This window comes from Orcinus orca, chromosome 1 (assembly GCF_937001465.1).
Source record: "Orcinus orca chromosome 1, mOrcOrc1.1, whole genome shotgun sequence".
Classification (NCBI taxonomy): Eukaryota; Metazoa; Chordata; class Mammalia; order Artiodactyla; family Delphinidae; genus Orcinus; species Orcinus orca.
The window spans coordinates 2,506,165-2,532,161 of record NC_064559.1 but is presented as its reverse complement, the minus strand read 5'-3'; the positions used below and the strand labels follow the sequence as shown (position 1 = coordinate 2,532,161).

Genomic DNA, 25,997 nt, shown 5'->3' with positions numbered 1-25,997 from the left:
GAGCTCAGGCAGTAATGCGAGCGATGGGAAGCGGCTGTAAATAACGATGAAGCTTTGCTCGCCCGCTGCTCACCTCCTGCTGTGTGGCGCAGTTCCTAACAGGCCATGGACCGGTATTGGTCTGTGGCCCAGGGTTTGGGGATCCCTGTCTTAGGGTATAAGATACTGTTGCATCTCTTAACTAGTTTCACATTTTTTTTAAAGAAATAAACAAAGCCAAACAAAACATCCTGCTTGTTACTCTGATGTCCTCAGTATAAAGATAAATGAAATTAGAACACACCATAACACCATACACAAAAATAAACTCAAAATGGATTAAAGACCTAAATGTAAAGCCAGACACTATTAAACTCTTAGAGGAAAACATAGGCAGAAAACTCCATGATATAAATCACAGCAAGATCCTTTTTGACTCACCTCCTAGAGAAATGGAAATAAAAACAAAAGTAAACAAATGGGACCTAATGAAACCTAAAAGCTTTTGCACAGCAAAGGAGACCATAAACAAGATGAAAAGACAACCCTCAGAAAGGGAGAAAATATTTTCAAATGAAGCAACTGACAAAGGATTAATCTCCAAAATTTACAAGGAGCTCATGCAGCTCGATATCAGAAAAACAAACAACCCAATCCAAAAATGGGCAGAAGACCTAAATAGACATTTCTCCAAAGAAGATATACAGATTGCCAACAAACACATGAAAGAATGCTCAACATCATAATCATTAGAGAAATGCAAATCAAAACTACAATGAGATATCATCTCACACCGGTCAGAATGGCCATCATCAAAAAATCTACAAACAATAAATGCTGGAGAGGGTGTGGAGAAAAGGGAGCTCTCTTGCAGTGTTGGTGGGAATGTAAATTGATACAGCCACTATGGAGAACAGTATGGAGGTTCCTTAAAAAACTAAAAATAGAACTACCATACGACCCATGAATTCCACTACTGGGCATATACCCTGAGAAAACCATAATTCAAAAAGAGTCATGTACCACAATGTTCACTGCAGCTCTATTTACAATAGCCAGGACATGGAAGCAACCTAAGTGACCATCAACAGATGAATGGATAAAGAAGATGTGGCGCATATATACAATGGAATATTACTCAGCCATAAAAAAAAATGAAATTGAGTTTTTTGTAGTGAGGTGGATGAACCTAGAGTCTGTCATACAGAGTGAAGTAAGTCAGAAAGAGAAAAACAAATACCGTATGCTAACACATATATATGGAATCTAAGGGGAAAAAATGGTCATGAAGAACCTAAGGGCAAGACGGGAATAAAGACGCAGACGTACTAGAGAATGGAGTTGAGGATATGAGGAGGGGGAAGGGTAAGCTGGGGCAAAGTGAGAGAGTGGCATGAACATATATATACACTACCAAATGTAAAATAGATAGCTAGTGGGAAGCAGCCGCATAGCACAGGGAGATCAGCTCAGTGCTTTGTGACCACCTAGAGTGCTGGGATAGGGAGGGTGGGAGGGAAGGAGATGCAAGAGGGAAGAGATATGGGGATATATGTATATGTATAACTGATTCACTTTGTTATAAAGCAGAAACTAACCACCATTGTAAAGCAATTATACCCCAATAAAGATGTTAAAAAAAAAAGATAAATGGAACTCTAAAGTGTCCTGGATATGTACATTTGTACACGAAAATTTTAGCAGATCTGCCACTTATTTTTTAAAGATAAAGCTGAGAAATTGGGAGAAAGGGGCAATTCCTTTCTACACCCCTCCTGGCCATAAAGCCATTTGAATCAGTTTTTAACATTACTATGATAGCATTTCTCTTTCAATCTTTTGGTTCCATAAGATGCTGGAATTTTTTTTCTCCCTTTCTCTGTCTCTGCCTCTTTCAACTGGGAGTTAAGGTCTTGCTGTCATAGATGCATAATAGATGAGTATGGTGAACTGGATGTACATTTGACAATAAAATAATTCATAATGTGTTAAAACCATACATATATTGGGTGATCACACAACAATAAAACCACTATAATGATACTGACAGGTAATCACATTGGCTCTTTTACAGTGAACTGAGACCACCACTGTGACAGAAATACCCAAAACTAGGCCAGGAAAATAAGTTTCTTGTTTCCTGAATTAAATGTAATTTCAAATTAGACTGCTTTGTATTTCTTTCTGTTCGGGAAAGGGTGAGGGGAGAGGGAGAAAGAGAGAGGGAGACAGAAGAAAATTTTTTTTAAATAACACTTTTCTGAAGGTATTTTAAAATCACTTTTCACATTAAGAAAAAATTATAGTCCTGGAACCAATATTTGGCTTTCTTCAAGAGTAGAAATTTTCCAGTGGCTGCTCATATATTTTCCCCAAATAGATGCTCAAATGTGAAAAACGAGCAGGGCGCCTGGAGATAGCTAATAATATTTAGGTACCTGGAATTCTACATTGGTCAAGTAACACATTTGAAAAACTGAGTTTCCCCTTTTATAAAAGGGAAGACCATGCCTCAAGATAACTTAGGCTGTAAGTAATAAGTTAAGCACAACATTCTGCAACATCTGTGTTCTTATGAATGGTTTCCCCTCCTTCCTTCCCTCAGAGCTTCCTTAGGATCTAGTTGAAGTCATCCTCTCAAATGCAGTTAAATCAACGGCAGTTGTCAAGGAACAGTTATAAAAGAATACAAGTTAGATTCAATACTTGAAGTTAATATTTTTTAAATGCATGCATATTGAAATTGATGTTGGGTGTAACTGTTTTCATAAGTTTTAGGACATTATTGTCAAGCTTGGTGATCAAGTTTATTTTGAAATTAATTTTGAACTATTCTGCTTTAAGCAACTAGAATTATTTGGCCATTGTTAATATCACTCATTTGCCAGGTCTCAGGTGGGTAGGCTACAACTGTACCCAGTCTCCAAGAGAGGTAGAAATGGAATTTCAGTTCACACAAAATTTCATTCATGCAGCCCTGATACAGCTTACTAAGTATATGTAACTATTTACATGACATATTTTTTGCAGTTTTATGTAGAAATGAATTATGCTGAGAGCCAAATTAAACAGAAATGAACATCTCAGGTAAATCAGCGCCTCTTCCTGAATCTCCCATTTCTGCTTATATTTTCACCATTCCGTTCATTCCTAATTCTCCTGGACTGTAAACTTTGAGTCCTCTTAATTTTCCCACTTGCCAACCCCAGACCTAGTCACAAGGTCCTAGAACAAGTCTAATTTTGTTCTAATTCACATGTACACTGAACTAGCTCAGGGCCTTATCCTTTCAATCTTGGATCACAACCCACTAGAAATGTTGGCTGCCCTACTTTCCTTTTGACCAGCCTACGGCTCTCCACACACATTGCCAAAGGTGAGGGTCAAGGGAAGTTCTGTTGTGTAAATGAATCTTGAGTGTCTTGAAAATAGTGGAAAGACCTTTCAGTCAAAGAAAATAGTATTATAAAGACACAATACTATAACAACACAAATTTGTTGCCAAAAACTGACAACCAATTTGGGTTGGCTTGAGAGTAGATACAGGGACTGGATGGGGAAAACCAGAAATGAGACAGGTATCATCTTATAAAGTATTGGTTATGCCATGCTAAGAATTGTGCTTGAAACATAGTGGGCACTCAATAAACATTCATTAAATGAATAAATCAATGAATCACTTTATCCACTACTAGTATATTAAATCTTTATGTTTAAACATTTCATATTTAATAATTGACTAGATTGCACCTTGGCTCACTGAAGAAAAACAATGTATTCACGCTCTGTTTTCAATACTTCATCTGTGGCTGATCTTTAATCTGTTATTGTAACAACTAGAAACATTCCTACTCTTATGAGTGCTAAATCTTGAGTTCTTAAGGTTAACATATATAAATAGATGTTCATATATATGTATATATATATGTGTGTTTCTTTTTCTCTTTTTTCAGGGTCAGACATTGTTCAATGGTTAATAAAGAACTTAACCATAGAAGATCCAGGTAAATAAATAATTTTCCCATCGATAAAAGTATTTTCTTTGTGGTTTTAAGAAATATGTTTTTTCAGGGCTAACATGACAAGCAAGCAAACCTGAAAAATTATAATTACATTTTAACTATGTTTTTCCCATTTATACAGATTTTATGGTAGTCAATGTATATTTAACTAAATTTTATTTAGTTTACTTTAAAATTTTTTCAATATATAATGTCCTATTTTATAACATTTGATTCAGGTGATTAGCGACTGTTAGAATGGATGAGCAGTATACATGTCCATAAATAATTATACATATAATTTATAGCAAGTGATTATGAAATAATGAAATTTCTCTTCTGAAAACACATAGAACTAAATCTCATTAATTTATAATTTTGCCTTAACTCCATTTTTGCATGAGGTTTGAAAACAATGTTATTTGTAATTCCAATTTTTTATCATGCTTACATTATGTTTTTAATACCCTTATTGCAGCCATGGACTCATTTATTGTGGTGGACATTTTCTGTATTCTGCAACGCAAAACCAATGGCCACAATTTGAGAACAGTTTCTGCCAGCACACTTCTTCATTGCCTAGAACATACTCTGAATTGTGAGGAATTTAATGACTTTAAAGAAATATCATGTAAAAGCCTTCATGTGTGGCAAATATTTCACATCACTGAAATAAAAGTGAGATTATTTTGTTTAGAGAAGATGCTGAAAAAAACAAAAGAAAATAACATAAAAATTGGGATTACAGTGACAGAATGACATAATAGAGAAAGATGGCAATACACTAGCTATACAGACACTATTCCTTCAATTTAAAAAACAAATTGTTACGGCTTTTACTCCTGCTTCTGGTGATTACCACCTTAGAATGATTTAGAAATAATAGTACATGGAGATGCAAAGTTTTTATTTTTACTCATTTTGAGCTAACTTTATAAGGCCATGCCACCAGAAAATATACTTCTAATTCTGTAAAAAATGTCTGTGTACATCCCCTGATCACTTGGTATATGATCTTTTAAAATACTTATTCTAAGTTAAACAGGAATAAAACAAGTAAGTAAAGATGAAGCAGCTACTGCCAGCATCAAATTATTACTAGGTGAAAAAAGGAGATAATTATTGAGAAAGGAAGCCACGGTCTTGACAGTTTTACCTTTCAGCCTCAGCTCAGTGCCATTCCTGACTTTATAAACTGTAGCACCAGACAAAAGACTCCAGTGCTAGGAAAACACTGGCACAGTCACAGAAAACCAGGGAACTACTGATTTGCAAAGAATATCATTTCTCAAAAGGTGAAGTAGATACAAAAGAGTAGTTCTTTTGCAAATTAAGACTGAAAGTGTACTTCAGTAATGGTCTGAGAAACAGGGAAAATATACAGGTATAATATGCTAGTAAGAAACACTCGTTGTTTATAATTTATATAAGAAATATCATTTTAGCTATAATGTATATGAAAAACTGATTTTATTTGCTTGTTCAACCGTTTAAGGAAGTTGTAAAGCTTCATTAGAAGGTATATAAAAAGATACAATCAATTATATCTGGGAAAGAACATTCATGATTTTCAGTCATATTTATGACAGGCTGAAAAATTAGTTTTTGGTTGGTTGGTATGGAGTGAAAAATTCTGTGCTGGATTTTAAGAAGCATTGATGATTGTTCTGAAGATATAACAGATTTTGCACACAGAAAATGAATCACTCTGGGAGATGATTATAGTTAAATACGATCAAGAATGTAGCTGACATCTACTTTGGTGGTTGCATGATTAATTTAATCATACCATTTTAGAACTGCTCATGAAGAGATAAGTAGTTATTATAAAGCTAGGTCTAATTTTAACTTCATAAATTATCTGAAGATATTTAAATATAAAAGAGAAACCCATGCCAGGCTTCTATGTTGTGCTTATTTGGTGATCAAGTGGTTGTTTGAAGAACTCTAGGGGTCATTTGAAGTTCTAGATCAATAATTTGTTGAAAGAGAATTTTGTGGCAAGTTGGAAGAAAAGACTAATGCTTTGGTATGGGAGCAGGTTCTGGTGATCCATTTAGAGACGGGGAGAGGATTGCATGATCTTCAGGGACTTCTGAGGGAAAGGGGTTGCATAATCCAACACCAGTATATATTTACATATACATACCAAATTTTCCTTTTACATTCATTCAACGATGGACAGTTAGGTTGCTTCCATATCCTGGCTATTGTAAATGATGCTGCAATGAACATTGGGGTGCAAATATCTTTTTGAGTTAGTGTTTTTATTTCCTTTGGATAAATTCCCACAAGGGGAATTGCTGAATCATATGGTAGTTCCATTTTTAATTTTTTTTTTTTTTTTTTTTTTTTTTTTTTGCGGTACGCGGGCCTCTCACTGTTGTGGCCTCTCCCGTTGCGGAGCACAGGCTCCAGACGCGCAGGCTCAGCAGCCATGGCTCACGGGCCCAGCCGCTCCGCGGCATGTGGGATCTTCCCGGACCGGGGCACGAACCCGTGTCCCCTGCATCGGCAGGCGGACTCTCAACCACTGTGCCACCAGGGAAGCCCTATTTTTAATTTTTTGAGGAACTTCCATAATGTTTTTCATAGTGTCTGCATCAGTTAACACCAACAGTGCACAATGGTTTCCTTTTCTCCACAACCTTGCCAACATTTGTTATTTATTATCTTTTTGCTAATAGCCATTCTGACAGGTGTGAGGTGATATCTCATTGTGTTTTTGATTTACATTTCCCTGATGATTGGTGATGTTGAGCATCTTTTTCAAGTACCTGTTGTGGACATCTGTATGTCTTCTTGGAAAAATGACTATTCAAATCATCTGCCCATTTTTAATCAGATTTTTTTGTTATTGAATCCTTTATATATTTTGAATATTAACACTTACCAGATATATGATTTGCAAATATCTTCTCCCATTCAGTAGGTTGCCTTTTCATTTTGATGATGGTTTCCTTCACTGAGCAAAAGATTTTTAGTTTGATCTAGTCCCATTTGTTTATTTTTGCTTTTGTGTCCCTTACCTTTGGGGTCAGGTCCACCAAAACATCACTGAGATCTATGTCAGTGAGTTTACCACCTATGTTTTCTTCTAGGAATTTTATGATTTCTGGTCTTACACTCAAGTCTTTAATCCATTTTGAATTAGTTTTTATGTATGATATAATATAGTAATCTAGTTTTGCCCTTTCACATGTGGCTGTCTAGTTTCTCCAACACCATTTAATGACATTTCATGACACCAAAATAATGTCATTTCTTTCTTTTATGTGTTTGGCTCCTTGGTAGTAAATTAATTGACCATATATTTGTGGGTTTATTTATGGACTGTCAATTCTGTTCCATTGACCTGTGTGTCTGTTTTTGTGTCAATACCATACTGTTTTGATTAATATGGCTTTGTGGTATAGTTTGAAATTAGGATGCTCGATACCTCAGGTTTTGTTCATTGTTCTCAAGCTTGTTTTTGCTATTTGGGATCCCTTGTGTTTCCATACAAATTTTAGAAGTATTTGTTCTAGTTCTACAAAATATGTCTTTGGAATTTTTATAAGGATTTCATTGAATCTGTAGATTGCTTTGGCTATTAGGGGCATTTTAACAATATTAATTCTTCCAATTCATGAGCATGGAATATCTTTCCATTTATTTGTGTCTTCAGTTTCTTTCCTCAGTGTCTTATAGTTCTCAGTGTACAGGTATTTCACTTCCTTGGTTAAATTTATTCCTATGTATTTTAATTTTTTTGATGCAATTGAAAATGGGATTGTTTTCTTCATTTATCTTTCTGATAGTTTGTTAGTAGTGTATAGAAACACAACAGATTTCTGTATATTAATTCTTTATCCTGAAACTTTACAGAATTCATTTATTAGTTCTAATAGTTTTTTGGTGTAGTCTTAGGATTTTCTATATATAGTATCATGTAAACTGAAAACAGTGACAGTTTTACTTCTTCCTATCCAATTTGGATGCCTTTTATTTATTTTTCTTGCCTAACTGCTGTGGCTAGGACTTCAATACAATTTGAATAAAAGTGGCAAGAGTAGACATCCTTGTCTTGTTCCTGATCTTAGAGGAAAAGTTTTCAGCTTTTCTCTGTTCAGTATGATGTTAATTGTGGGTTTGTCATATATGACCTTTATTATGTTGAGGTACATTCCCTCAATATGCCCTTACTTGAGCATTTTTGCATAAATTGATGTTGAATTTTGTCAAATGTTTTTCTGCAACTATCAGGATGATCATATGATTTTCTATGTTCACCAAGGATTTTGGATTGTAACTTTCTTTCTTGTGATGACCTTGTCTGATTTTGGTATCAGGGTAATGCCAGCTTTTTGAAATGTGTTTGGAAGGTTTCCTTTCTCTTCAATTTTTTGGAAGAATTTAAGAAGGATCGATATTAAATTTTTGAATGTTTTGTAGAATTCACCAGTAAAATCTACTGGTCATGGGCTTTTGTTTGTTGGGAGATTTTTAAATTACTGTTTTAATTTCCCTACTAGTAATCAGTCTATTAAGATTTTCTATTTCTTCATGATTCAGTCTTAGAAGATTGTATATTTCTAAAAATTTATCCATTTCTTCTAGACTGTCCAATTTGTTTACATATACTTGTTTGTAGCAGTCCTTATGATTCTTTATTTTTCTGTGGTATCAGTTTTAAATTCTCCTTTTTAATCTCTGATTTTATTTGTTTGAGTCCTCTCTCTTTTTTTCGTGGTTAGTCTAGCTACTTTGTTGATTTTATCTTTTCAAAAACCAGTTCCTTGTTTCATTGGTGTTTTCTATGGTTTTTTTTAATCTCTACTTCACTTATTTCCACTCTGATCTTTATTATTTCATGTATTCTACTAATTTTACCTTTGTTCTTTTTATAATTCCTTTAGGTGTAAAGTCAGATTGTTTATTTGAGATATTATTGTTATGAGGTAGGAGTGTATTGCTATGAAATTCTCTCTTTGAACTGATTTTCTGCATCCCATAGACTTTGCTATGTCATATTTATGTTCTCATTTCTCTTTAGGTATTTTTTTTTCTTCTTTTGATTTCTTTGGTTATCCATTGATACTTTAGTATCAATTTTATTTAATTAGATTTAATTATAGATTTTATTTAATCACCATTTTTTGTGTTTTTTCTCTTTATTTCCTTGTGATTGTTTTCTAGTTTCATACAATTATGGTAAAAGAAAATACTTGACATAATTTCAATCTTCTTGAATTACTTGAGACTTGCTTTGCAATCTAACATGTGATCTATCCTGGATATTGTTCCGTATGCACTTGAGAAGAATATGTATTCTGTTGCTTTGAGATGAAACATATGTATCAGAATGTATATATCTCTTAAGTATATGATGTAAATGTGTCATTTACATCCACTGTTTCCTTATTTTGTCTAGATGATCTATGCATTGATTTAAGTAGGGTGTTAAAGTCCCCTACTATTGTTGTATTGCTTTCAATTTTTCAACTTAAGTCCATTAATATTTGCTTTATATATCTTGGTGCTCCTCTGTTGGGTTCATATACGTTTATAAAGGTTATATCTTCTTGCTGAATTGACCTATTTATCATTATGTAGTGTTCTTCTTTGTCTTTTATTATAGTTTTTGTTTAAAGCCTATTTTGTCTGATATGAGTATAACTACTCTTGCTTTCTTTTCATTTCCATATGCATGGAATATCTTTTTCCATCCCTTCACTGTAAGTCCATGTGTGTCCTTTCTTCTGAAGTGAGTCTCTTGTAGGCAACATATAGATGGGTCTTGTGTTTTAATCCGTTCAGCTAGTCTGTGTCTTTTGATTATTGAATTTAGTCCATTTACATTAAAGTAAGTAGTGATAATCATGTATTTTGCCATTTTGTTTATTGTTTACTGGCTGTTCTTATAGTTACTCTCAGCTCTTTTCTTTTCCTCTTTATCTCTTCCCTTGTGTTTTGTTGATTTTCTTTAGTATTATGTTGAGATTCTTTCTCTCATTTTCTTTTATGTATTTACTACAAGTTTTTTTCTTATGGTTATTATGAGCTTCACATATGACAGCCTGTTTAAATGGTAGACTGTTTTAAGTTGGTAGCAACTTAAATGTGAACACATTCCAAACTTTTATCTTTTTACTCTCCCACCCCCCTACCCTGGACAAACGTTTTACTCATGATAACACATTTTACATTATTTATTTTATGCATCCTTTAATTAATTATTATAATTTTAGTTATTTTTACTTGTCTTTTAACCACTATGCTTGCTTTATAAATGCTTGATCCACTTCCTGTAGTATATATTTATCTATACTGGTGAAATTTTTATTTTCATATGTTTCTTATTATTAATTAGTGTGTTTTCTTTTCACCTTAAATAAGTCTTCATAATATTTCTTGTAGGGATGGTTTAGTGGTGACGAACTCCTTTTGTTTTTGTCTATCTGGGAAAATCTTGACTTCTTTTTCAATTCTGTGTGATATTCTTGGTTGGAAGTATTTTCCCTTAAGCACTCTGAATATGTCATCCACCCCCTTCTGACCTGTAGTTTCTGCTGAAAAATCTGTGATAGCCTTATGTGGTTTCTTTTCATATGTAACAAGTTGTTATTCTCTTGCTGCTTTTAGGATACTCTTTTTATCCTTAAACTTTACAATTTTAATTATAATGTGTCTTAATATGTGTCTCTTTGAGTTCATCTTATTTGGAACTCTCTGGGCTTCCTGGACCTGGATGTCTATTTCTTTTCCCAGATTAGGGAAGTTTTCAGCTACTGTTTCTTCAAATAATTTTTCTGGCTCTTTCTCTCTTCTCATTCTAGGACCCCTATAATGCATATATTTCATTTGATGTTGTTCCAAAGCTCTATTAAGATGTCTTCACTTTTTAAAATTCTTTTTTCATTTTTCTACTCTTGTCTGTGTTAGTTCCATTGTTTTGTCTTTCAGCTTACCAAATTCTTCTACATCATGCAGTCTGCTGTTGATCCCATCTAGTGTATTTTTAATTATGTCATAACTTCTATTTGGTACTTTTCAATATTTTCTGTCTCTTTGTTGAACTTCTCACTGTGTGTATTTATTCTACTTCCAGGTTCAGTGAGCATCTTTATCTTGCTCTTTCAATTGGAACATACTCCAATATCTCTTTATTTTGCCTAGTTTTCTTTATTTGTTTCTAACTAATAGGTGTATTAGCTATCTCTCCCAGTCTTGAAGGAGTGGCCTTATTTAGGTGATGTCTCCTGGGACTCAGAAGTACAATTCTGCCTGGCCACTAGATCCAGGAGTTCAAGGGGTCTCCCCTATGTGTGCTGCATGCACCCTACTGTTGTGGTGGAATCCTGACTGCTGTGTGGCACTGGTGGATGAGTCTGGATCCCAGGTTAGCTGCTGGGAGCAGCTGCCAAAGGGCACTGTAGATGGGGCTATTGCTAATCCAGCAGGGCTCTTAGTGAGGCATGCCCACTGGTGCTAAGAGATGGACAATTCCAAAATGGCACCCTCTAGTGCCAGTATTAGCAAGGTAACCAGCGATCACATAAATGGCTCAAATCAGTGATTCATTTCCGGGGGGTATTCCACCTGGTTCCTGTCTCTCTGGCAGATGCTTCAAGGTTAGTAAGTGGGTATCCTATACCTATGATCTGTGTACTTTTTTTTAAATTGAAGTATAGCTGATTTACAATGTTGAGTTAGTTTCAGGTATACAGCAAAGTGATTGAGTTATATATATATATACATATATTCTTCTGCAGATTCGTTTTCATTATAGATTATTACAAGATATCAAATATAGTTCCCTGTGCAATACAGTAGGTCCTTGTTGTTTATCAATTTTATATATAGTAATGTGCATCTGTTAAGCCCAAACACCTAATTTATCCCTTCCTCCCCCTGCCTTCCCCTTTGGTAACCATAAGTTTATTTTCTATGTCTGTGAGTCTTTTCCTGTTTTGTAAATAAGTTCATTTGTATCATTTTTTTAGATTCCATGTATAAGTGATATCCTATGATATTTGTCTTTCTCTGTCTAACTTATTGGGATAATCTCTAGTTCCATCCAAGTTACTGCAAATGACATTTTATTCATTTTTATGACTAATATTCCATTGTATAAATACCACCTATTCTTTATCCATTTATTTGTCAATGGACACTTAGGTTGCTCCATGTCTTGGCTGTTGTAAATAGTACTTCTATGAACATTAGAGTGCTTGTATCTTTTCAAATTAGAGTTTTCATCTTTTCCGGATATATCCCCAGGAGTCAGATTGCTGGATCATATGGTAGCTCTATTTTTAGTTATTTTAAGGAACCTCCATACTGTTCTCCATAGTGGATGCACCAGTTTACATTCCCCCAAAGAGTGTAGGAGGATTCCCTTATCTACAACCCCCCTCTAGCATTTGTTTGTAGACTTTTGATGTTGACCATTGTGACTGGTGTGAGGTAATTTTGATCATTGTAGTTTGATCATCATTGTAGTTTTGATTTGCATTTCTCTAATAACTAGAGATGTTGAACATCTTTACATGTGCCTGCTGGCCATCTGTATGTCCTCTTTAGAGAAATGTCTATTTAGATCTTCTGCTCATTTTTTGATTGGATTGTTCTATTTTTTAATATTGAGCTATATGAGCTATTTGTATATTTTGGAAATTAATCCCTTGCCAGTTGCATCATTTACAGATATTTTCTCCCATTCCATAGGTTCTCTTTTCATTTTGTGTATGGTTTCTTGGCTGTGCAAAAGCTTTTAAGTTTAATTAGATTCCGTTTGTTTATTTTTGCTTTTATTTCCATTACTCGAGGAGATGGATCAAAAAAAATATTGCTGCTTTATGTCAAAGAGTGTTCTGTGTTTTCCTCCAGGAATTTTATAGTATCCAAACTTACATTTAGGTCTTTAATCCATTTTTAGTTTATTTTTGTATATGGTGTTAGCTAATGTTCTAATTTCATTCTTTTATATCCAGCTTCCCAGTTTTCCCAGCACCACATATTCAAGAGACTTTTTTCCATTGTTTGTTCTTGCCTCCTTTTTCATAGATTAATTGACCATAGCTGCACGGGTTTATTTCTGGGCTTTCTATCCTGTTCCATTGATCTGTGTGTCTGTTTTTGTGTCAGTACCATACTCTTGAATACTGTAGCTTTATAGTAGATTCTGAAGTCAGGGAACATGATTCCTCCATTTCCATTCTGCTTTCTCAAGATTTTTGGCTATCTGAGGTCTTTTGTGTTTCCATACAAATTTTAAAATTATTTTTCTAGTTCTGTGAAAAATCCCATTGGTAACTTGATAGGGATTGCCTTGAATTTGTAGATTGCCTTGAGTAGTATGGTCATTTTAACAATATCGATTCTCCCACTCCAAGAATACCAACATATATCATTCCACCTGTTTGTGTTGTCTTCAGTTTCTTTCATCAGCATCTTCTAGTTTTCAGAGTACAAGTCTTTTTCCTCCTTAGATAGGTTTATTCCTATGTATTTTATTCTTTTGGATGTGATGATAAATGGGATTGTTTCCCTAATTTCTCTTTCTCCTATTTCATTGTTGGTGTATAGAAATGGAAGAGATTTCTGTATATTGATTTTGTATTGTGCAACTTTATTGAATTCATTGATGAGCTCTAGTAGTTTTGGTGGCATCTTTAGGCTTTTCAATGTATAGTATCATGTCATCTGCAAACAGTGACAGTTTAACTTCTTCCTTTCAAATTTGGATTCCTTTTATTTCTTTTTCTTGTCTGCTTGCTGTGGCTAGGACTTCCAAAATTATGTTGAGTAAAAGTGGTGGAAGCAGGCATCCTTGTCTTGTACCTGACCTTAGAAGAAATGCTTTCAGATTTTCACCATTGAGTATGATGTTAGGTATGGGTTGTCATATATGGCCTTTATTATGTTGAGGTGCATTCCTTCTGTGCCCACTTTCTGGAAAGTTTTTATCATAGATGCTGTTGAATTTTGTCAGAAGCTTTTCCTGCAGCTATAGAGATGACCATACAGTTTTAATTCTTCAATTTGTTAATGTGATGTATCTCATTGACTGATTTGCAGATATTGAAAAATCCTTACATCTTTGGTATAAATCCCACTTGACCATGTTGTATGACCATTTTAATGTGTTGTTGGATTGAGCTTGCTAGTATTTTGTTAAGGATTTTTGCATCTATGTTCGTCAGTGATATTGGCCTGTAATTTTCCTTTTTTTGCGATATCTTTGTCTGGTTTTGCTATCAGGGTTATGCTGGCTTCATAGAATGAGTTTGGAAGTGTTCTCTCCTCTGTAATTTTTTGGAATACTTTCATAAGGATAGGTGTTAACTCTTCTTTAAATGTTTTGTAGAATTCACCTGTGAAGCCATCTGGTCCTGGACTTCTGCTTGTTGAAAATTTTTAAATTACTGATTCAATTTTAGTACTGGTAATTTGTCAGTTAATATTTTCTATTTCTTCCTGGTTCAGTCTTAAGAGATTGTCCCTTTTTAAGAATTTGTCCATTTCTTCTTGGTTGTCCATTTTATTGGCATATAGTTGCTCATAGTAGTCTCATGATCCTTTATATTTCTGTGATGTCACTTGTAACTTCTTTTTTATTTCTGATTTTATTGATTTGCACCCTCTTCTATTTTTTCTTGTTGAGTCTGGCTAAAGGATTATCAATTTTGTTTATCTGGTTAAAGAACTAAAGCTTTTAGTTTCATTGATCTTTTCTATTGTTTTCTTCGTCTCTATTTCATTTATTTCTGCTCTGATCTTTATTTCTTTCCTTCTACTAACTTTGGGTTATGTTTGTTCTCCTTTCTCTGCTTGCTTTAGGTGTAAGGTTAAGTTGTTTGAGATTTTTCTTGTTACCTGATGTAAGACTGTATTGATCTAAAATTCCCTTTTAGAACTGCCTTTGCTATGTCCCATAGGTTTTAGATCATCGTGTTTTTGTTTCCATTTGTCTCTAGGTATTTTTTTATTTCCTCTTTGATTTCTCCAGTGATTCCTTGGTTGGTTAGTAGCACATTGTTTAGCCTCCACACGTTTGTGTTTTCTGCCTTTTTTTCCTTGTGGTTGATTTTTAGTCTCATAGCATTTTGGTCAGAAAATATGATTGATATAATTTCAATTTTCTAAGGCTTGTTTTGTGGCCTAGCATTTAATCTACTCTAGAGAATGTTCCATGTGCACTTGAAAACAATGTGTATTCTCTGCTCTTGGGTGAAAATCTCTCTATATATCAATTAAGTTCATTTGGTCTAATGTGTCATTTACAGCCTGTATTTCCTTATTGATTTTCCACCTGGATTTCCAGTCCATTGTTGTAAGTGGGGTGTTAAAGTCCCCTAAAACAATAAGCTTTACCGTTGATTTATCCTTTTATGTCTGTTAATTTTTGCCTTATATATTGAGATGCTCCCATGTTGGGTGCATATATATTTACAATTTTTATATCTCCTTCTTGCATTGATCACTTGATCATTATATAGTATCCTTATTTGTCTCTTGTAACAGTCTTTATTTTAAAGTCTATTTTATTCAAAATAAATATTGCTACTCTGGCTTTCTTTTCATTTCCACTTGTGTGGAATACCTTTTTCCATATCCTCACTTTCAGTCTGTATGTATCTCTAGTTCTGAAGTAAGTCTTTTGGAGGCAGCATATATATGGGTCTTTTTTCTTCATTCAACCACTCTATGTCTTTTGGTTGGAACATTTATTTAATTTACATTTATGGTAATTACTGGTATTCCCTCCCCTTTTTTTCCTTCTCTTATGATGTGATGACTATCTTAGTGTTACGTTTGGATTCATTTTTCTTTTTTGTGTATATATCTGTTATAGATTTTTTGGTTTGCAGTTACTGTGAGGTTTTTGTATAGCAGTCTCCCTCTTTCTCCCTCTCTCTCCCCCTCTCTCTCTCTCTCTCTCTCTCTCTATATATATATATATATATATATGTATATGTACATATATTATATTATATATATATGAATTATTGTTTTAAGTTGCTGATCTCTTAATTTCAAATGCATTTTTAAAAGCCTGCATTTGTCCTCTCTTCCCCTCACGATTTCTGTTTTTAATATCATATTTTACCTCTAATTGTTTTCTGTATCCCTTAACTGCTTATTGTGGTTACAGATGATTTTACTACTTTCATCTGTTAACTTCCCTACTAGTTTTGTTTGTGGATGATTTATTACTTTTCCTGTATGTTTGCCTTTGTCAGTGAGCTCTTTCATTTTGTAATTTTATTGTTTCTAGTTGTGGCCTTTTCTTTTTCACCTAGAGAAGTTCCTTTAACATTTGTTGTAATGCCAGTTTGGTGGTGCTGAATTCTTTTAGCTTCTGCTTGTTTGTAATGCTTTGATTTCTCCCTCAAATCTGAATGAGAGCCTTGCTTGGTAGAGTATTCTTGGTTATAGTTTTTTTCCTTTCACCACATTAAATATATCATACAACTCCCTCCTGGCCTGCAGAGTTTCTGTTGAAAAATCAGCACATAGCTTTATGTGAGTTCCCTATTATGTTATTTGTTGCTTTTCTCTTGTTACCTTTAATATGCTCTCTTTATCTTTAATTTTTGTCATTTTGATTACAATGTGTCTTTATGTGTTCCTTTTTGGATGAATTCTGTATGGGACTCTATGCACTTCCTGTACTTGGGTGACTGTTTCCTTTCCCATGTTGGGGAGGTTTTCAGCTATTATCTCTTCAAGTGTTTTCTAGTGTCCTTTCTCTCTTCTCCCTCTGAGACCCCTATAATGTGAATATAAGTGTGCTTGATGTTGTCCCAGAGGTCTCTTAAACTGTCCTTGTTTGTTTTCATTCTTAATTCTTTTTTTCTGTTCAATGGCAGTGATTTCAACTACTCTGTCTTCCAGGTTACTGATCTGTGCTTTTATATCATTTAGTCTACTATTGATTCCTTCTAGCATATTTTTCATTTCAGTTATTGTATTCTTCATCTCTGTTTGGCTCTTCTTTAAATTTTATAACTCTTTGTTAAAAATTCTGACTCCTTGCTCTGTGCATCCATTCTCCTCCCTAGTTTTTTGCTCATCTTACAATCATGACTCTCAAGTCTTTCTCAGGTAGATTGCCTGTCTTCACTTCACTTAGTTCTTCTGGGGTTTTATCTTGTTCCTTTGTCTGGAACATATTCCTCTGCTGCCTCATTTTGTCTAACTCCCTATTTGTATTTTTATGTTTTAGGTTATTTCTGTTTCTCAACCTTGGAGAAGTGGCCTTCTCTAGGAGACATCCTATGTGTCGCAGCAGTGCACTTCCCTCTTGTCACTCCAGCTGTATGCTCTAGGGCTTCCCCCAAAGAGGGCTGCATGGGTTCTTCTGTTGTGGTGGTCTGACTTATATGGGTGGTCTGGTAGGCTTTACTGGCCCCTAGTCCAGTTGGTTGGAAGGTCCTACCTTGTGTGGATGTTGCTGGCTGCTGTTTAATGGTGCCTTGTCATGAGGCAGCTGGTTGCAGAACCCTAAGGCACCCCGGGGCTAGTGCTGGCTCACTGGTGGGTGGAGTCTAGGTTGTGCAGGGGCTGTTGCCCACACACTGGCATGTGAAGCCAGATCCTGGGGTTAGTGCAGGACTACTAGCAGGCAGAGTTGTTTCTTGGAGCCTGGCTGCATGGCCCATGGATCCCATAGCTCGTTTTAGATTGTTGGTGAGGGAAGGCTAGTTCCTGACACAGTTATGTATGTGGTGCAAGGTGTCCTGAAAATTGTGTTGGCCTACTAGTGGGCAGGGCCAGGGCCCAGCTGGCCACAGTGTAGGGTCTGGCTTGCTGTTGGCGGTCTTATTCCGCAGGCTGTAGGATACTGGTTTTCCTGGTTCTGGCATCTGCCCCCTAGTGAGTGAGGCTGGTCTAGAGGCTAGTGCAAGCTTCCTGGAGGGCAGGGCCGGTGCCTACTCGCTATTGTGTGGAGGTGGGTCTTGGCCCTCTAGTGGGTAGGGCTGTGTCTAGGCGCATGCCTAGAGGTGACTCTGGGCTCAGGAAGTCTTTAGGCAGCCTGTCTGCTGATGGGTCCATACCAGGTTAGTTGTTTGGCCTGAGGCATCCCAGTATTGGAGCCTACAGGGTTTGGGTGGGGCCAGGTCTTGGTGCTAATGATCCAGCAGTGTTCACATATTTGGATGTTTCTCAATATGCCTGCCACTAGTGTCTTTGTTCCCAAGATTCCCCACCTCTCCAAGAGACTCTCTGAGTCCAGAAGGTAAGTCTGGCCCAGGCTCCTACCAAATTACTGCTTTTGCCCTTGGTCCCAGTGTGGGTAGGGTTTTGTGTGCTCCCTTTTAAGAGTGAAGACTCTATTTCCCCTAGTCATGTGGGGCTCTGTAATTAAGCCCTGCTGGCCTTCAGAGCCAAATACTGTGTGGTCTCTTCTTCTTGGTTCTGGAACCCCAGGCTGGGGAGTCTCATGTGAGGTTTCGTACTCTCACTCCTGTGGGAGAGCCTCAGCAATATAATTATTCTACAGTTTGTGGGTCTCCCCCCTCCCTGGGGGATATGGGATTTAATTATATTGTGAGTCCACCCCTCCTACCTGTATCATTGTGGTTCCTTCTTTATGTCTTAGTTGTAGATCTTTTCTGGTAGGTTCCAGTGTTCTTCATTGATGGCTGTTCTACAGATAGTTGTGATTTTGTTGTGCTCATGAGAGGAGTGAGCTCAGGGTCTTTCTAGTCTGCTGTCTTGGCCAGTCTCCCTGTGTACTTTTTGTTCTGTTCTTTTTGTGCTGGTTTTGGGTTGAATGAGTCTGTACATAAGATGTTTAAGAACAGGTTTTATGCCCCCTGCAGTTATGTAGTTTTCCTGGGCATATTCCCCATTGGTTTTCAAAGCTAAGCATTTTGGGGCTTGTCTCTTCTGTTCAGGATCAAAGGGTTAGAGTGCCTGATGTGTAACTTGAATCCCTTTCTCCTCAGAGAGAATTCCATACCTTTGTGATCCCTCCTAATTGTGGATTGCTGTGGCTGAGATGTGGGTTTTTCCTTGACAAGCCAGTATCTCTGCCTTTTCTTCCTGTCTTGAAGCTCTCCTTTTCCCTTTGTTGAGGAGGTTCTGTTCATTCAGTTTTCAGGTCCTTTTCCAAAAGAATTATTTCAAATGTAGTTGTAGCTTTGTTGTGTCCATGGGAGGATGTGAGTTCAGGGTCTTCAGTACTGCCATCTTGAACCCACATTTCTCTGAATGCTTCATATTAGGCATATTCCTAGTTATTTTATTTTGTGTAACTATTATATGTGGGTTCTCCCTTCCATTATATTTACTAACTGATTATTGTTTGTACATATGAAAATTATTAAGTTATATATGCTAATTGTATACATCACTACATTACTAACTTTTACTTTTGTTAATATTTTTGTATTTGTAATTTATTTTAAAACTAGAATACTTCTTCCAGCAGGTTTTCCGGATTATATGTGGTTGCGGTTGAGTACCTGAGCTCTTGCATATGTGTCAGTAACTTTTGTTGCCTGTGTGTATGCTGACAACATGGCTAGATATAGAGTACATGAGATAAACTTTCATTTTTAAAACACTGTAGATATTAATTCATTGCTGTTATGCATTCAATATGCTGTTTTTCCCCGCCAGTATTCTTACCATAATGTCTTCCCTCTCTTTGAAATTCAAAATATAGGTACACAGTTCCTAGTTGTTTATACTTTTCTTTTTTTTTTTTTTGGTGTATTTATATTATGTGCTGAATCATTTAAGTTGATTTAGGTTTTCTTAAGATGAAGAAAATTGTTTTTTTCTTTTCTGTTATTAAACTTCATATTTTTCGTTTTTAAAATGTGACTACTATTTTATGCTTTTCTGAGAATTGAAATATATACATATAAATAAATTAAGCAGTTAATACTGCATCTAGTTGCTCAGAACATGTTAACAATTATAGTTAGTTTTATATTCATAGTTGTTGTTATATCTAATTATTTTCCTGTTTATTTGCTCTGGTTTATTCTTTTGAAACATTTACTGGTATATTTCACTCCATTCTATACTGCAATTTTTTTCATTATTTTCCTAGCTTTTCACCTTTCTTCTCCATCTAGCTTAACTTATTTTGTACATTACACAATTTCTTTTAATTTTCTTCATTGGCAATTCAGCTCTTTATTGCTGCTAATAGAAAATAAATATATTATGGTACTTTAAATTTTTATTATTTTTCTTATTTTCTCCAGTTCTTTATTTATTTTTACCTGCCCTTTTGCAAGTTCCCTACTAATCACAGTGTGCTGTCTTATTAGTTATCTTTTATCTCTTCTTATATTACATCAGTGCTGTTCACTTTTTACATTATAATTGCACATAGAAAATACTGTCATAATTTTACTTCTTGTCATTTTATGTCTTAGAAGTGTTTGTGGGTTTGTTTTTTGAATTGTTTTCCCATTTATTCTCCTCAAACATAAAATATTCTACATAGGACTGACATTTAGTTATTGATAGGGTGGATGGATTGTCCTTAGAAAACTCAGTGCCATAGTTTCCCTTTTTTTCAGCTGGAGCTTCAGTGCTGGTAATATTAATTTGCTTTAATAGGTTAGCTTTCTTTTGATAGACTGAGTCATGTGGTGAAGGAGCTGGAACTGTGGAAACCCTTATATCACGACTTCATCATGATATTATAACTGTCTCTGAGTGTGATGAACCCATTTCACGGGGTTACATTCTCTCCCTATATTCTGCTTTGTCAATTGCCCAGCTGCCTGCAAGCTGTGGCCTTTCCAGATTTCTGTGGTATTTGTTCTCCACTGTGGTAGAGAAAAGCAGTCCAAACATTTTACTGTTGTTATAGCCCCACTTCAGCTCCTTTTGGGTGCTGTTGATCTACTTGAATGAACAGGATCCAAAATAGTGTGCTCTGTTCTCTTCTGTGTTCTGCCCTTCCCATGCAGATTTTGGGGTTTTATTAGTGATCTTCCAAAGTCTTCTCAGTGCTGTGGTGCTTTCTTAGGAGGTGTTGCAATCTGGTCCAATATATATTATATTCTTAGACTTTGGGGGTGTATGTTTTGCCACCCTTCCCTAATTTTTAATGCTGATGCAGGTTTCTATTTTTGTAGTTTGTTGCTGCTGAGTTGATAGTTATAAACTTTGCTTATGTTGCCATGGTGCTGGAAGTTAATGATTTTATTAATACTTTTCAACTCTATTTCTTAGAACATAGAATATATATGCAAATGCAAAGCACAGAATAAATTGCATTAGCCTTAGAGTTAGAGCTTAGCTGATAGACTAAATGAAATGGTACTTTGATTTCATAGAAAGAGAAATTGATAGGGTAGGAGTGTGAGAGGAAGAATTTAGCCCTTGGTGAACATCTTTTCTCACTGGCATCCACTGGAAAGCATGTTGTACACTACCAATGTCTTCAGTTGGTGATTCAGTCAGTGGCTTGCATGTTGTTTCTTATTCCCATTGACAAGGTGTCTTCCTTTCTTTGACAATATTTGCTTTACCAGGCTTAGTTCGGGATCACAAGAAGTGATCCTGCCTCAAACTGGGAAAGTGTGTTGTGCTTCCTAAGGCCCTGTGGCATATTTCTGTTTTACTGCCAGCTGCATGAGAATAATTCTGCTGCTCTCTACCATTCTGAAGTATGGGGTTCTTTGAGTTGTCTGAGGTCCTCTCTGCCTGGACAATCCATACAGTCCTTGCAGTATGATCCTTCTGGGTCACCAGGTCTCTATTTAGGAAAAGAAACAGGTGGTTCCTGCTCTTGGCTAAAGGTATTAACCTTGTGCTTGTTCTTTTCCCCATTGTTTGAAATAGTATTCTATCATATCAATTAGGTTTTGCTGTGTATCAAACCACCCCAAAATTTAGTGGCTTAGAACAAACAGCTATTTTATTTAGCTCATGATTCTGTGGATTGGCTGGACCAGAGTTTACTTGGTTGGTTCCTGCTGGACTTTCTGATGGACTGTAGCTAGCTGGTTGGTGGATGATCTAGGATTTGGGGCATATTTGGTACTTGGTAGGCTGTCAGCCAGGTGCATCTCATTCTCTCATCCTTCAACCTGCTAGCACTGGCTTTTTACCATGGTGTTTTCTGGGTTCCAAATACAACACAAGCTTCTGCTAGTGTCACATTTTCTATTGCTTCATTTGCCAAGCAAGTGCCATGGCCAAGAACAGAGCCAGTGTAGGAAGGTACATTCAAAAACATGGATGCAGAAGGGTGCAAGCAAATTGGGGCAATTACTACAAAAATCTTCCACATCTGTATTTCTTCTGCCTTTCAGGTCTGCCCTCCTATGGTATGTCCTACTAGCTTTTGACTTGGAGTTGCAAAATTCATCCTCCAGAACCTGTTCATTTTTTCTTAGTAAATATGCTCTATGTCCAATATCATATCATACTAATTATAGATGTGATTTGAGTGAATTTATCAAAAACAAAGCTTTGGTGAAGTTTGCATCCTTCACAAAATGATTGACAGACATCAGTAACTTCTTGATATCACCTTGCTCATTTGTGATCCTTGCTGCCTCTCCCTGGAAGGGTCACTCTTACCAAACTCTTGAAGTGATAATGACCAAGGTGAGTAGTACTTCAGACTAATGAGTAGCTAGGATTTGACATGAGTCTCACTCTGACCCGTGGATATCAAAGAACATTAAATATTTCTATGTTCCCTGAGTGGCAACCTGCTTGCTCTACCTTTCTCCTTCTCTTTGTCAGCCCATGCTTCTTGAGATCCCAGTATTCCTTGAGAGGCATCCTAGAAATGAAGATGGGTAATGGGCTTTGCAGACATGCTTGAGCTTGAATCTGTATCTGTACTTACTGTCTATGGAGCATTGGGCAAGTTACTTAATTTCTGTCTTTATTTTTTTATTTTCTTCTTCTTCAGTAAGATGCTTTTATTACAATGTTTTGTGAAGTTCAAATGAGTCAACATACAAGTGTGCCAAAATCCTGATTTTATTTTTAAATAGGCCAGATTCTTTTAAACTCTGAACATTTGCAAGCACATTTAACTAAATTGAATTCTTTAAAAACGTATGCAATTTTTATACTAGCCTTCAAATACAACCTATTCCTTCTCATCATCATTCAGCTCCCATTGGCTTTCCTTTACAATGAATATTTTCTGAGCATATTTACATTTGATAGCACTCAATTTTTTGCTTAATTTTATTAGCTTTTATTTTTTATTTTACATGTTGGTCTTGTCGCTTCATTCAAATCTAGAGAACATAATGGCAGAGAACATATATCCCCTCCAGTCATTGACTGAAATGCCAAGATCAATCAGTTCCCAATTATCACTTGATTTTTTTTTACTAATGGGAATCCACTGAAGTGATATCAAGTTTATGGTAACTACTGATTTAGTTTGTGATCTCCTAAATAGATGAGAAGTGAGGAGGAAGAAATTTCAAATGAACTTTTCTTCATCTAAACCAAACCCAATATAAAAGAAATGGTTTGGGGGCTTCCCTGGTGGCGCGGTGATTGAGAGTCCACCTGTCGATGCAGGGGACACAGGTTCATGCCCCGGTCTGGGAGGATCCCACATGCTGCGGAGTGGCTGGGCCTGTGGGCCATGGCCGCTGAGCCTGTGCCTCCGGAGCCTGTGCTCCGCAGCGGGAGAGGCCACAATGGTGAGAGGCCCGCGTACCGCCAAAAAAAAAAAAAAGGTTTAAAATGCAGACAGAAGAATAAGTTTAAGGATAAATATAGATTTATCCAGGATAAAAACTTAATTTTGAATAGTTGCAAAATTTCTTCCTTTAGAAGTATCATCTGTTGTTTAAAAAAAAAAAACCTGTGAAGATTGAGATTCAGACAAAATTGATATTCAACCAGATGTTTTGCTTACATATTATCAAACTGGATTGAATATCTTGTCACTGAATTAATTGAATCAACCTATTATGTTCACCATTATACAGAGTCTGTCATCTGCCTCTAAATCCTGCCACAAGTTCTCTAGAAAAAGTGATATAAATTCTGTTAAATATAATAAAACTCTGTTACAAGTGGCCTTAGTATTCTATGGATTTGGTTAGCTTGCCAGTGAAATCAGAATGTATCAGAATTGAGAAAGTATATAGTATCTCTGTTATCCTTGGTAACGTTTACTTGCAAAGCATTTCACGCTTTTTCCATATAGTTTTTAAATAGATCATTTCATTTGAATACCACAAAAATATCAAGAAGTAGTCATTCAGACATAGTTATTTTACAATTGGAGAGTCCAATTGGAGAATCTCCAATTTTACAATTGGAGAATCAACTGAGAGGAAATTATGACAAAAACCTGTTTAAATACATAGAAACATGTCTTCCAATCTCTACCCTGGGTGTATGCTCCTTTTTGCACAATTATTTCAGACCTAGATTCTACTTTTCCTTAAATGGTTGGCAACCATGAGAGGTGCATAGATCCACCTGACCAGATGTTTCATTATATAGTGTCTTTTGGAATAAAGAAATTGATTTTCTCAGATTTGTTGTTGTACTTACCTATTGCATCCTGGCCATACCCTTTGTTAGAGCTATTTCCTATATATTTCAACTCATATGTATTATAGGCAAAATAAAAAGAGATCTTTTCTGTATGCTCTTGTTTCAAACAATAGTCTTACTTGGGTAGTGGGAGGAAAGAAGCATTTAAAACACTCTGCACCTATAAAAATACATATTTTATTGTCCAGTCTACAAGTTATCATGTCAATATGAAATAGATAAAAGCGACCCCTTTATTATTTATTGTTCCAATGCTAATGAACCAGTAGAGGAAAATATTCTTTCTTTCTATGGCATAATTTTAAATTCTGATGATAATATGCAAGAAATCTTAGATTGGAGCCATCACACACACCTCTAACAAGATTGATTACTTTGACCGTGTTCAGAATGATAGATATTACCCAAGCATACATCTTGCAAATGTGCATTTTTTGTTTTAAATAATGCTTAAAGAAAACACTAATAAATTCCTCATATCTTTGAGTACCTGCTCCCAACCCATGTCCCTGCTACTGCAGCCAGAGCTTCATAGTTATTCATATGTACATAGGGAATACTATATGTTGTTCTAATTATTTTCATGTGAGATGAGCAAGAGCCATAGTTTCCTATATGTATTCATTTTAGTGACTTATTAGCTTCTCCTGAGAAGAGAGCAGTAATTCCTTTTTGCATATATTCTATTGGTATCCCAGTTCTTTAAAATACAAATCACGGTATCTTTATATGGAATATAATCAGGAGCCTGTCTTTTGGTGGCCTTTGCCCCTTGGGAATACTCTAGCAAGGCAGAAAGTAAAAAAGTCTGCAAATGTTTACTCTATGATATCTTCCAATCAAAGTAATCCATACCAACAAGTAAAGCCCAGTCATATCTAGCCTATTGGGATCAACTCTTTCATTTAACTTATATCCTAGCCACATTTCCTTCTCCTCCTCTCCCCCATTTTTCTATCTATTTATTTATGTTTTGCATTTGCATTTAAATACCATACTTCATAATGGAGAAAGTGAGTGCTATTGTCATTTTATTAATATAATAATGCAGTTGCTGTACATAATTAAAACTTAAAACCCAGAATGTACTGCAAAATGTTCATAAAGTCCATAAATCAAAGTTTTGATTTCCAGAATGGAGGCTATTACTCCCAGCTTGTCTGCCATGGTTTTAGCCACAGGCAAGCCATTTTTCCTGCTGATAGATGCTTTTTCTGGTTTGGGCTCTGGCTGTCTTCATCTCCCACCTTGATTACTATATTGCAATAACAGTAGAAAAAAATTATAATACATTAGCATTAATGAATTGGGTGTCTCCAGGTACCATACTGTATGTTTTCTTCCTATTTAAATCATTATAAATAGGAAGGAGACAAAAAAGTTCACATGTATTGAACACCAACTGTATGCCAAGCACCTGTTGAAAACTTGGTATACAGTTGACCCTTGAAAAACACAAGTTTGAACTGCACAGGTCCACTTATTTGCAGATTTTTTCAATTGTAA

The 25,997-nt window shown here is 35.6% G+C and overlaps 1 protein-coding gene across 9 annotated transcripts in view; it reads left to right on the top strand.

Annotated features, from left to right (window-relative positions):
• The window catches only part of RGS7 (regulator of G protein signaling 7), a 603,142-nt gene that overhangs the window by 422,622 nt on the left and 154,523 nt on the right, over window positions 1–25,997 (top strand). For 6 of the 9 annotated variants that reach the window (XM_012538138.3, XM_004283486.3, XM_033412377.2 and 3 more), the window contains one exon: window positions 3,933–3,983. The exons of the other annotated variants lie outside the window; for them this stretch is intronic. In XM_012538138.3, coding sequence (XP_012393592.1) covers window positions 3,933–3,983 — 51 coding nt within the window. The remainder of the gene's footprint in view (window positions 1–3,932; window positions 3,984–25,997) is intronic. 9 annotated transcript variants of the gene reach the window in all.